This window comes from Rutilus rutilus (assembly GCF_951802725.1).
Source record: "Rutilus rutilus genome assembly, chromosome: 2".
NCBI classification, from domain to species: domain Eukaryota; kingdom Metazoa; phylum Chordata; class Actinopteri; order Cypriniformes; family Leuciscidae; genus Rutilus; species Rutilus rutilus.
Window position 1 is genome coordinate 13,512,371 of NC_140210.1, and position 13,450 is coordinate 13,525,820.

At 37.9% G+C, this 13,450-nt stretch overlaps 1 protein-coding gene across 4 annotated transcripts in view; it reads left to right on the forward strand.

Moving 5' to 3' along the window:
* The first annotated feature begins 5,946 nt into the window (after positions 1–5,946).
* Positions 5,947–13,450, forward strand: part of map9 (microtubule-associated protein 9) — a 28,314-nt gene continuing 20,810 nt past the window's right edge. For 2 of the 4 annotated variants that reach the window (XM_084395327.1, XM_084395329.1), the window contains exons 1-10: positions 5,947–6,049; positions 6,145–6,232; positions 6,416–6,530; positions 6,726–7,343; positions 8,002–8,201; positions 9,903–9,984; positions 10,147–10,202; positions 10,430–10,500; positions 12,900–13,056; positions 13,177–13,266. In XM_084395327.1, coding sequence (XP_084251453.1) covers positions 6,158–6,232; positions 6,416–6,530; positions 6,726–7,343; positions 8,002–8,201; positions 9,903–9,984; positions 10,147–10,202; positions 10,430–10,500; positions 12,900–13,056; positions 13,177–13,266 — 1,464 coding nt within the window. In that variant the 5' untranslated portion in view covers positions 5,947–6,049; positions 6,145–6,157. Of the gene's footprint in view, positions 6,050–6,144; positions 6,233–6,415; positions 6,531–6,722; positions 7,344–8,001; positions 8,202–9,902; positions 9,985–10,146; positions 10,203–10,429; positions 10,501–12,899; positions 13,057–13,176; positions 13,267–13,450 lie in introns of all 4 variants that reach the window. The other 2 variants (XM_084395326.1, XM_084395328.1) reach the window with 1 other exon arrangement.

Genomic DNA, 13,450 nt, shown 5'->3' on the forward strand with positions numbered 1-13,450 from the left:
CAGCAACCAGATTTTTTCCCATCATCCCCCTTTTCTGTTTGACACAAACCAGAAAGCAGCTTACAACTCACAACGCAAACAAACTGCAGGCATTTAAAAAGTGTCTTCCTAAGAACATCTACATTTGTTAAAGCACACGGCTGGTGCATTTAAAACTTTCCAAGTTTCAACTGTGCAAAGTAAGCAATTCTTTTGAACCTGACAACTAGTACCTCCTTCAGACATAAATCTGTTGCTGAATTTAGAAAAAGGTTAAATTGCTTGTTTTTTCCCCTCAAGAGTTTCCCTGAAATAACATTGCAGCAGGCGTTGACCCAGACCTAAGTTCAGCTGAGCTTTTGTAACAGGTTATTCTGGACTTAGTCAGAATATACAGTCAGATGCTGTTATAAAAGCGACCGAAAAGTCTAATTTACTGTCTTCTACAGTAAAAAATAAATCACGGTAACACTAATAAACAGTAATACACAGGAATTACTGTGACAGGGTGAGACTGGTGTGATGCTGTAAAGAGGATGTAAAGTTAAAAGCAGAATTGTAAAGTTAGTAAATTAAATGTAAATTAAATTATCTTGTTTGACTTGGCCCTTAAGTTTGACTACAAATTTCAGGTCAGTATTTATATCATCATGAACTAATCTATAGTTGTCCTGACCATATGAAATGTAAGAAAAGAGTTGAAGGAATGTTCCAATGTTCTACTGAGAATGTTCCAAATTAATAATGTTAATGGGTTACTAATATAAGTCATTATGAAGTATTACCAACACATACAGTTGATATAAACAGCTTCTGTCCAAACACAGCTGATGGGAGAGGTGTGATTAATATCACAGACATTTCCTCTGCAAAAAAAAACGATGGAAGAGTAAAAAAAATAATAAAAAGGAAAAAAGAGAAAAAGATTGTGATGGAGAAATAGATGTACTGGTGTCATACAAAGGTCAGGATCTTATTAAGAAGACATTTGTGGTGCTTGCAGGTTGTTGATGAAGGTACAAGAGCAACAAGGGCCATGGCTGAAAGACTGAATCACATTACTTTTTTTGTGTGACAATTAAACATAGTTCTAAAACAAAAGAGTTTATTAATATGACTGACATTAACAATTGCGAGAAAAGGCAATTTTCTCGAAATGCTTTTTCATTATGGCAATTTCTTTTCTTTTTTCTTCTTTTTTTTAAATGATTAAATAAACACAGAAACGTTACAATACAATTAAAACTTGAGAGCATAAGAGTTTTGTCCTCTATAGAGTATCTTTTCCATTGACCATGACCTTGATCAGTGAGCTCACTTAATTGCAGATCTCTTTTCCCAGGACAGGAACATTTTGCAATGTCTACCTCCCCCTGGTGGGAATATATGGTATTATATTTATATATATATATTCAGCAATTGGTCCTGCCATTACAAAGGGACAACTATTACAAAAGGTGCAAACATTTACTGATGCTCAAGAAAGCAGGATGAATAACAGAATAATCAGTGTAAAATGTTGTTATTTTGCCTAGGCCTATATATATTAATTTTTTTTTTTTTCCTTCAGATGTTATATAAGAAATGTGGCCTACGTGTTCATTTCAAAATACATCCTGTTAAAAAATTTATTTCACTTTAACACAAAATAGGACACAACCCTACGAATATTAAAATATTTCAGAAAATGAATATTTCAGCCGTTTAACTGCTTGTTGTTTAGCGGTCGCCATTTCTAAAGTTCTGTCACTTCAGTCTCTTTGTAGTTTTGTCTCTCATTGGTAGATTGTTGAAGTAGACTGCTGACTTAAAACTTGTGATCATCCCGATTTAAAATCATATATAATGATTATGACATAGGCTACTAAGTCATAAGTATGGGATTAAAAAACAAAATTATTACATAAAGTTAAAGGGGACATAACATTCGCAGTTTCTGACAATCTCATGTTAATATATAACCTATGGAGTAGTGTTGCATCCTTCATGTCTCTGAAGAGTCTTTAGTTTTATCAGATTTATAAAAGACAGACATGCAGTACAAAGTCTTTCCGAAAACAGCCGAGTTCTTGGAGGCGTGCCGTGCAGCACTGCTGACGACTTCCGTAACCCGAAAGAAGCATGTTTGGGAGTGCTCTTCCTCTCGCTCTGGGGTGCGTTTCCCGTACAACGAAGTAACTTCGCTGCTTAAAGGGATACTCCACTTTTTTTGGAAATAGGCTCATTTTACAACTCCCCCAGAGTTAAAGAGTTGAGTTTTACCGTTTTCGAATCCATTCAGCCGATCTCCGGGTCTGGCAGTACCACTTTTAGCATAGCTTAGCATAGATCATTGAATCGGACAAGACCATTAGCATCTCTCTCAAAAAAATGACCATATTCCTGCGTAATAATCAAGAAACTTTGCTGCCGTACCATGAGTGCAGCAGGCGTAATGATATGACGCAGCGCCTGAAAATAGGTCTAATAGGTTAGACAAACTTAGTCCCGGTCACGTTGGAAGTTACTGAGCTGGGGACTATTTTCAGGCGCTTGCGTCATATCATTACGCCTGCTGCACTCATGGTATGGCAGCAAAGTTTCTTGATTATTACGCAGGAATGAGAGTATAGTTCCTAGCCATATCAGCCTAGAAAATCGCAACTTTACATTTTCCGTCGGTCTTAGTACACGATGTAACTACAGAAGTGTCAAGTTTTAAATAGGAAAAATATCGAAACTCTTTGGTAATTTTTTTGAGAGAGATGCTAATGGTCTTGTCCGATTCAATGATCTATGCTAAGCTATGCTAAAAGTGGTACCGCCAGACCCGGAGTTCGGCTGAATGGATTCGAAAACGGTAAAACTCAACTGTTTAACTCTGGGGGAGTTGTAAAATGAGCCTATTTCCCAAAAAAGTGGAGTATCCCTTTAACTTCCATAGTACGTTGCATCGTTGAAGAAATCAACTAGCTAGTCACGACTGTTTCCCGAAACCATATTGTCGCAAATTGGTCGTTCAACCACGTTGGTTAATGATGTCACGGACAGGCAGGTGGTGGAGTAATAACTTATTTTAATGAATCTGTTGAGATTTTACCAATTAATGCTAGATGTTTTGCTATTACGGACATGGCATCTGAGGTCTATTTCTAATTTTTCTCAGTTATTTTGCTCTATTTCCTGATTCAATCATAGGCTCAATCTTGTAGAGCTTTAAATCTCTTGACAAACTAAAAGTCGTAAATGACATTTGTATGTATTCTAAATAAAAGATACAGATTGCACTGAATGTCAGCTTGCTTATTTTGATCAAGACAAGGATTTATTAAGTCCACATGTCAGGCAAACAAGAAATGCTTCTAACCACAGGTCAAGAGCTGTCGTCCAAACCACACAACTTTGCGATTCTGTTTGCAAATGCTCGTTAGAACAATATTTTCGGGAAACGCCAACTCGTTGAACTATGCTGATAAAAACGTAACTTGCAACCAAAGTTGGCTAAGGATGCTTTTGGGAAACGCACCCCTGGTTGATGTGTGCACGCTCTTCCAGGAGAAGTGCCCATAAGGAATTCCGCCATGTATGACATCATACAGGGCCATACTCAAAAAAACAAAAAAACAAAAACGTTTCGAAACTTATACGAATCTTGAAGGAGTATATTTGGCATAGAAATACGTCCAACTCGTTTAAAAAAAAAAACTTTGGCCATGTTTAGCATGAGAATCCAACTATTTAACAGTACAATAAGTCAGACTGCATGAAACTCCCCTTTAAATTATGACAGACAGGTACTAAATCTAAAGCCGGGATCAGACAGGAGTTTCAGGTCGATTTATGCCATTTTTCCCCATCCTGACATTCTGAGGAAAAAAACGCATCCAGGGCAGTTCCGGTGTTAGGCCCAGATTATGTAATGTGAGGCATTTACAGATCAAATCTAAAATTTCCCGAGCTCGCGGACACATTGGGCCCTATCAAACATGTTTGTCTGCAGAGACAGTTGCGTTCAGTCGGTGTTCACAGTTGGTGTTTAAAATCTGCTCCAGTCGTTGGAAACATTCAGCATGTGTGTTCAGTTCAGTCTTAGAATGTTTCAGCTAGTCGTTAATGCCGGGGACACACTTAATGACTAGCTGAAACATTCTTAGGCCTTGTCCACACGGACACGGGTATTTTTATAACCAGAGTTTTTCCTCCTGCGTTTAAAAAAAAAAAATCCCGTCCACACATGCTTGGTTTAAAATAAATCTCCTTCTACATGAAAAAGCAAAAACACGCTATCAAGCACTGTCAAGAGCATGCCACACCAGCAGGCGGTGATATAACCCTAATCGTAAAGCCACGTTGGCCAATCAGAAGCCTAACAAAAAGTTATTACCAGGGGGGAAGTAAGTCGACCGGAAGTTGAAGTCGGCCGCGTGCCGCCATCTTGTAGCAGAACTTCACCTGCAGTTAGCATCCCATTGACTCCCATTCATTTTGGCGTCACTTTGACAGCGAATAACTTTACATCTGAGGCGTTTAAAGACTCCATTTGTCCATTATTTATTTCTAAAGAAACACGACAATGTATAAAATGCTCCATTACCTTGTAGCTTATGTTATGGCCCCGTAGAAGCAGTTTTTGTAAAAGTAGGCTAACGATTGCGTCATAACCACGCGACTCTCTGTCGCACAGTAGAGAGATTACCGTATGGACGGGAGGAGAAGCTCGCGGGCAATCGGGGGGACGTGGAGGCAAAATGACAATATAATTAATCAGAATACCTAGCAAAAGTTGCTCCTGCTCCAAGCTTATGGACAGCTCCTACTCACACTCTCCGTCTCTGCAAGATTCGGAAGGGAATGATTCAGATTTCTCTTGGCACAGCTACTAGAAGACAGACGGGTTGCTCACGTGGTCCGTATAACGCTTTGCTCGGTTTGAGTCTGCGCGTCAGGAAAGGAAGTGCTAAGAAATCGCTAAAAATGGGCTTCACTTGTCTCAATTGAGTTCCAATGGGGTCGCTGTGTCCATTTCTTTTACTGTCTATGGTTATTACCGGTAGGCTATCATGGCGTACAGAGGAAAGGGAGAGTCATATGTTTGGACTGATGATGAAGTTGAATTGTTCCTTAATGTCACACATGAAAACAAAGTTAGCAAAACTCAGGAAAAAGTGGACTGGGAGTCTTGCCAAAATTACGAGATTAAAAAGTCGAAATTATGTCATAATTTCGACTTCTATGTCATAATTTCGATTTAGTATGTAATAATTTCAACTTTTTGTGACATTATGTTTTTTTGTTGAATTTTTAAGTTTTAATTTGGACTTTTTATGATTTACAAAAGCACGATTTTTTTATTTTTTTTATTTTTTATGTGGCGTAATAGGGCTTCCATAGGTTTTCAAATCCAAAAGCCTTTGCAAATTAATTCAAACTGGATGAACTGGTAAAATTTAGGGCATTCAATATAAAAAGCGTTTGCCACAGTATTTTTTTAATATATTTTTGTATTATTATTATTTATTTTTTATTGCAGAACTTACACATAATTACAAGCTCAGGGAAGTGAAGCAAGGTTGCATCTCTTACAATGAACAAACAATGATACGAAAAAAGAAAAAAAATCCTGGATTTGCATACAGCACATTATGTAATTATACATACAAAAAAAAAGAAAAGAAAAGAAAAGCATACCAACAAGGTTAAGTCATATCTTTGAATAAATCATCATAATGCATAAAAAAAATACCTTTTTTTTGTTATTTAGAAGTCTAAGGGATGAAATAAAATAATTAAGGTCAGCAAGAAAAAGAGGGAAGCTCAAAGGGGACCTAAGCCATTTTTGCTTGTGGATGAAGAATTTTGCATACAAGATAAGGAAATTAACAACATGCTCAAGGGGCGTTTGCCACAGTAGTTTGTAGTTTGCTACAAGAAGCTGACAGCAACGTCACCACGCCCTCGTTTAAATTTTAGCCTTCGTCATAGTAGGTTACGTACATTCTCATCCGGTAGTTGCTTGGTAACTCGCGTAAACAAATGGCGTCCATGATGAGTTGAGCAACGCTTGCTACCTCACATTTGTTTTGAAGCTACGGTAGGTTTTAATTGTTTGAACGGTTGATGATTGTTAAATGCTATATCTAAAATGATCATTTGCTTGTTAATTAACAAATGATTGCATTTAAACAGTCCGTTCGATAAGATGAATGACGAGCCTTTTTCTACAACGCTTGCTTACACGAAAAGCCCTAAAACATCCAGACGAACAACTTTTCAGGTATTAGCGTCTAATAATTAGTGTGCTCTTAAGTGAAATCTTTCTTTAGATTGTCAGACACATCAGCCTTTGTCTGAAAGCCTAGTGAGCTGCCTATGTTTCGAATCGAACGTTCGTAACTGTATTAATGCTCTCTAATGTAAGTCAGTATGTTTATGACACGTGCATGTTGTTGAATTTCAGGATGAGCTAAAGAAAGCTGTGTCTGCTAAAGCCAACAAGCATAGTTATTACTCTGATGACTTTGAAGATGATGATGAAGAAGATGGTAAAAATGATGATGGTGGTGATGATGATGGTAGGTACAGAATGGCATGCTTATCTAAATCATCTTCAAAGCATGGCTCAAGTTCATGGTATAACGTTAGCCTACTCAGAACTAACGTTATAGGCTAAACCTTACATAGAATCAGTTTGTTTATCCCCAATAAACAGTAATTCAGTTTCAATTTAATGCTGTTCTTTCCCTGAAATACTTGAATTGTTTCAGCAGACATACTGAACAAACTTCTTAAAAGACAAAAACAGAAAAAGGAGAGATTTAAAGCTGGGAAGACAAAAGGCAAAATCAATGATTTCAAGCTTTCAGATGATGAAGAAGAAAATGTCAAACCCAAAAAAGTGTCTTTCATGAAAACCAAAAGAACCAGCTCACCTGTGCATTTTGAACAGCTAAACTCCATGGGAAGTGCAGATGGCCCGATTAGTTCTTTCCAATCCACCCAGTCCAGGAATACTTCTCAAAGTCCAAGCGATTCTTACACTCCAGAGAAAAATCAACAGTCAGATTCCCTTTTTTCCTCTCTATCTGACAAGTTTCAACCAGAATTCACTTTACTCCAAAAGGATGAACAGTCAAAATCAGTAATGACGTTGAGGAACCAAACAGAATCTGTGGTGAGGAAGAGCCTGTCAGAATCTCCACTGCCACTAAACTCTGAGAATAGCCTATGGGAATCTTCCACCCCCCTTACATCAGAAGGCTACCAGTGGGACAGTCCAGTACCATTGCCTTCAGAAAAAGATGAGGCCAAACAAAGGATTGGTGAAGATGGTGATCTACCCATTCCTCAACCCAGGGAGAGAAGTGTTAAACCAAAACTCTCTACAGGTCAGGGCTACAGTCTTTGCATGTGTGCTGCTGTTTAAGATCTGTGGTATTTTGTAAGACCAATTATTATTACTGTTTATTATAATGCTGTTTTGGTGCTCAATTATTAATAATGGTTCTTATTACTTTTTGATGAATAGAAAGCTCAAAATAATAGCACTTATTTGAAATAGAAATCTTTTGTAACATTATAAAAGTCTTTACTGTCACTTTTAAACAATTTAATGCATCCTTGCTGAATAAAAGTATTCATTTATTTTCACCGTAGTAATAAGAAAATGTTTCTTGAGCACCAAATCAGCATATTAGAACAATTTCTGAAGGATCACGTGACACTGAAGTAGCTAATGATTCAGAAAATTCAGCTTTGCCATCAAAGGGCTAAAATCCATTTTTAAATATATTAAAATAGAAAACAGTTATTTTAAATTGTAATGACATTTCACAATATTACTGTTTTTGTATTGTCATCATATAAATGCATCCTTTGTGAGCATAAGAGACTTCTTTCAAAAACGTAAAAAATCTTAATTATTCCAAACCTTTGACCGATAGTGTACTTCTGAAAGGTTTTCTGAGCTAGACAGATTTTTGTCTGTAAAATCATCTCAAGAAATGTCAGAAACTAACAAATAAAATACACGTTCTTTGATTAAAGGTTACGTTGCTCAAGACATGTCACCCAGGCCCAAGCCCAGACAGAGGACAGTAAATGTGTGTGACACTGGTCAGTTAGAAGAGGAAACACCAGCAGAAACTCCTGGCTTCAGCAGAACAGCCACATCCTCTATGTCTATACCCTTCTCCAACAGATCCTCTTCTGAGAAGAGTCAAACCTCTACCACTGAAAGTGTTCAGGTGAAAATGTGTAAATGATAGAAAGAGAAAATGTGAAATAGCAGAAACCAATTTAAATGCTCGGCTGTAAATACTAAAACCCTTAAAAAAGGTGTTACATTTTTCAATTACAGTAATGAATTTAGTGGAGTCATATGTTGTCTGTTAGCGGCAGTGGCGGTTGGTGTGTTTTACAATAGAGGAGGTACACCTTTTTTTTTTTAACTGCTTAAAAATGGATTTCGTGGTCACTAATAGACAGAATATTTATTGAAAACAACACGTACATCAAGACAATATAAACATAAGTTCACCCACCTAGTCCTAGCCTATCACTTGAAGCAAAAATCCATCTTTCTGTCCTTTTAAATGTCTGTGTTATAAGAGCACGTTCTGCCTTTTAGTGAAGCTGATTGCTTTAGCCTATATCCAATTTAGGCATGGGGTCTTCGTTCATTTTTTTATTTGTAGCTGTTGTTTGAATGGTAGTTTACTAAATTTGTCTGCAATCAAATATTCAGTATCTCTACTCTCCATAGTTACATCAGCGGTAGCAGTTCTAACTAATATCATGTAATTTATGTCTTGTCGATGATTGGTTGATATACCAAGGGAGCCATGCCTCCTCTGACATGTTACTTTTCTCAACACTCCTAATCGTTGAAAGTGAAATACTCAATGGTGATTGGCTTTTTTTTTACCAACGGAGGCACAAGTCTCTGGCTATGGATTTGCCTCCCCCTCCCTTTCTCTATCCCCTCAGACTTGCGTTTCGCAGATTCGGCACATTCGGGGAAGAGGCACGGTGGTTACATTTACAGTTCTGAGACATAATATTAATAACTGGGAATTTTATTAACATTAAATCGTCCTTCTCCCATTTTCACCTCAATTTTGGGTAGGCTGTGCCCGACTTGCCTCCCCTGACGAGCTGCCACTGGTTAATATCTCACAACAGAAACAAGCTGATCAGGTCTAAATCCAGATTCAAGCAAATGTTTTAACAGATCCTTGTTTTTAACCCTCCTAATGCATTAAGAAAAAAAACTTTATACTCCTTTTGCATTCCAGGGTGCATAAGCTTATAGAACAGTCATAGCTTAATGCTTTTCAACTAAAACCATATTGTATATCTAATCAGTAACTTCTCATTAATGAATGAATGCACATACGTTTTAAGGTTTTAAATGTTACCATGTCCAAACCTTTCCTTTTTTAAATTTAGACTACTTGGTCTATGAACTTTTGCTCTACAAACACATTAAAACATTACCGTAATTTGTTTGTCATTTTATTTTAATTTAAGAATTATTGTGTGGGCATACGCAAGCATGTTTCTAAGCAAAATATAGTCCCAGTGTGTGTCAGTGTAAGAAAGAGATTAAATGTATTTTACAGAAGTAATTTGAGACAAATCTAAATAATATATATATGTTAAAAATAAAATAAATAAATAGCATAATTTCATGTGTAAAGCCACTGTTCAATTTCCTGTCTAAACGTACTCAACACAAAAGTTGTAACAATTTAGTTTAAATGGTTATATCTCTTAATTTTTTTTGTTAAAAAAAACTTTTAAAATAAATTGTGTATTTTGACAGTCTTAACCACACCTAAAAAAAAAAAAAAAAAAAAAAATCAACTTCATACTAAAAATGATGGATAAAAAAAAAAAAAAAAATACCTGAATGCTATCTGGGTTAACCCTATTTTTTACTGCAGGGTCCAGATGAACACCAGGCCATGTCAGAAAAGTGTTCAACAGCAGAGCAAGTGTCTGAGGCTCCAGCCACTGCAGACAGTGGTATGTGGGAATGAATGTAGACTTAATGTTCAGACTTTTACTATTGTAAAGAGATTACATTTTGGTATTGTTGATCTGTGACCTAACATCTAATATTTTAAAGTAAATTATAGTTAAGTATTTTATTAATAATTTCAAATACATTTGTAATTTTCATTCTAGTTGCCTCGGAAGAATGCAAAGAGAGAAATCACTCAACATCATTTGAAGAAAAGCATGTAAGTCTGATTAAGAGTGAAAAGATCTTGTTCTTAACGATTATTCTAAAAGATGGCTCTCCGGAAATTGCATCTCTGTCAGCAGTGTAATAAGAAACAGCTTTTATTTATTTTTTTGTTACTAAAGGATGCAGTGCCCTACAAATTAAGGTCAATTAACTGCCTTGTCAACATTTAAATGCTAATGTAATTCTTAATTAAATCTTTCTTCACACTTTTCCAATCAGGAGAGTTCCCAGGATGACCTTGACTACACTTCAACCACACAAAGCCACATGTCTAGAAAATCCACAGACAGGTTAGTGAATTTGTTTAATGCTTAATACTGACACAGGCAGTGATGTGCATGTGGTGAACTTCTGAAATAAGGAAGCTAAGTTTATATAAAGTGTAAATTCATTTTCCATTGATGTTCAAACATCATCTGGAGATCCATTTAACTGGACACTTAAAGCAGTGGTTCTCAATTCCATTCCTCGGGACCCCTTGCTCTGCACATGTCTCTCTTATCTGACACACTCAGTTCAGTTCATGGAGTCTCTCCTAATGAGCTGATGATCTGGTTCAGGTGTGTTAAATAAGGGAGACATAGCCTACAAAATGTGCAGAGCAGTGGGTCCCGAGGACTGGAATTGAGAACCACTGACTTAAAGGGATAGTTCACACACAAAAAAAAAAAGTTTCTTTCAGCCTTTACTCAGCCTCGTCATTCCAAACCCTTACGTCCGTCGTTCATCTTCGAAACACAGCATCTAGGTTACAAATGTATATCCCCAGTTTCCTGAAGGAGGCAACGGAGACGTTAACATCAGTGACTGACGAATTGTGATCTCACCTGAGAGCCCAATCACCTTCACGTGGTAACAGAACAAGCCAAAGCACATTTGCGAGTAAGATTTGCATCGAAAGTCGCTCTCTCGCTTCTGGGTATAAGGCAATGTGCAAATACTCCCATCAAGTTTTTCGCTGAGGAGCCGAGACAGGGTCCCGAGACGGGGCCGCCAGCGGAGGTACTGGAATTGTGGCGACGGGCATTAATGTCTACGTTCCCTCCTTCAGGGAACAGGGGTTACATTAGTAACCTAGACGTTCCCTATCAGTCAGTCACATGCAATGTTAACGTTAGTGACTGACGAATTGGGAAGACGCCACAACTTCTGCCTCTTCCAGCGCCTTAAGCAAGCCAGCTGGGGGCAGAAGTAGGACAGGGCTGTGCACAGAGAATGTGTCGGGAAAAAATAGCAAGGAGAAATTTTAATTGTTTATTAATAAACTAGTGTTTTCTGAGTCAGTGGTGGCTTCAAAGATGCAGTTGACGTTGCTGACTCGTCATCCAGTAAAGTGAACATGCACGCGCGCGCACCTATAGAGAGAACTTTCAAATGGATTACATAATCAGAGAGTATTTGTTTTCGATTGAAAATTGGTTCATTTAAAGGAACACGCCGACTTTTTGGGACTTTAGCTTATTCACCGTATCCCCCAGAGTTAGATAAGTCCATACATACCTTTTTCATCTCCATGCGTGCTGTAACTCTGTCTGACGCACCCACCGCTAGCCTAGCTTAGCACAAAGACCGGAGGTAAACGGCTTCAGCTAGCATACTGCTCCCAATAAGTGACAAAATAACGCCAACATTTTCCTATTTACATGTTTTGATTTGTATAGTCAAAGCGTGTGCGAATAACAAGGTCACATGAGACACAACCATCTTCTAACCGTATACATACTGGGAACTATATTCTCAGAAGGCGAAGCACTGCTACTTCTGCGGAGTGATTTACTCCAACTCTGAGCGAACTCTCTGCTCCTCACCACGGGGCTTCTCAAGTGCTGCGAGCAAACTCTAGACCGCCCTCCAATGCAGATGCTGGGACCTCCCATGAGAAGGCCCAGCTTGAGAAACGCCACTTCAGCGTGCTTACAGCCCAGACACGTGAGGCAGAGATCATGGCTGTCAGATGGGGCCAGGAAATGACCGCATCCAGAAACACGCGGGTGGAAGGACATCTTTAAAAAGATGCAACGTCACACCCGCGTTTACTCTTTTAGGGCCCGGGGAACAGCCGCTGCAATTGACCGTGCACTCACTCAGCAACGTGACCTCCGCTGGAACACACTGTCACACTAACACACACAAACAGCTTCCCTCTTGTTCTGTAGACACTGAACAATGATTGAGAGCAGAGTGAAGACAAATGTCTGCCTGGCTTTGAAGCGAAAGATTCTCTGATTATGTGAGTATTTGCACACTGCCTTATATACTCGGAAACGGGGGTGCGGCTTGCGATGCAAATCTCACTCGCCAATGTGCATTGGCTTGTTCTGTTACCACTTGAAGGTGAATTGGGCTCTCAGGCGAGAATCCCAATTTGTCAGTCACTGACATTAATGTCGAACATGACTGACTGATAGAGAACTGAAGATATTACATGGATTTATGGGTATTATTATTTACAGTACATTAACATACTTTATTGATACCAAGCTACATGGAAGTCTCACCAACTCAACACTTCTGTTAATTATTTTCTCATGCTATTTTTTTTCCCACCTTGCTTCCTTTATTCATATATGTTATTTTTATATATTATAATGAAGAAACAATTACTTGCTGCACCTAAAGAGTGCTAAAGAGTGTTACTTAAATGCACCAAACATTGAAAACTCAAAGAAGAATATCTTTTGGACGTTAGACCTTCAAGCTCCCGGTCATCCAGTTCCAGAAAGTGCAAAAGGTCATATATAGTGGAGTCTAAATACCTGGGAGCATTGAAGATTTTGGATCAGAGGACACAGGAAATCCAACAGGTTCCAGAAGCAGCAGATTCACTAAGAGCTGCTGTGTACCAGGTTAGACTAATCATTTACTAAAACATCATAATAATTAGTTACAGCTAGAGGCTGACTAATGATTTTTTTTTTTTTATTAAATGTTTTTATTTAAATTTGGGGAAAACATTTTCTTAACAGGAATGGCTAAAAAAGAAAGAAGAAACTTTAAAAATAACAAGGAGGGCAAAAAAGCAGGAAGAGAAATTGAAAGAGGAGAAAATGCAAGAGGTAATTAACATAAACCAATGTTGCGTCCGAAATCGAATACTTCCCTACTATAGTATGCAAAAAACAGTACGCCAAAAGAACCTGAGATTCTGCCGAGAAACTGAAGTGCACATTCGATGAAGGCTTTACTTTCCCACGAGGCTTCAACTTCAAATGTAGCAACTACTCAGACAGTATGCGATTT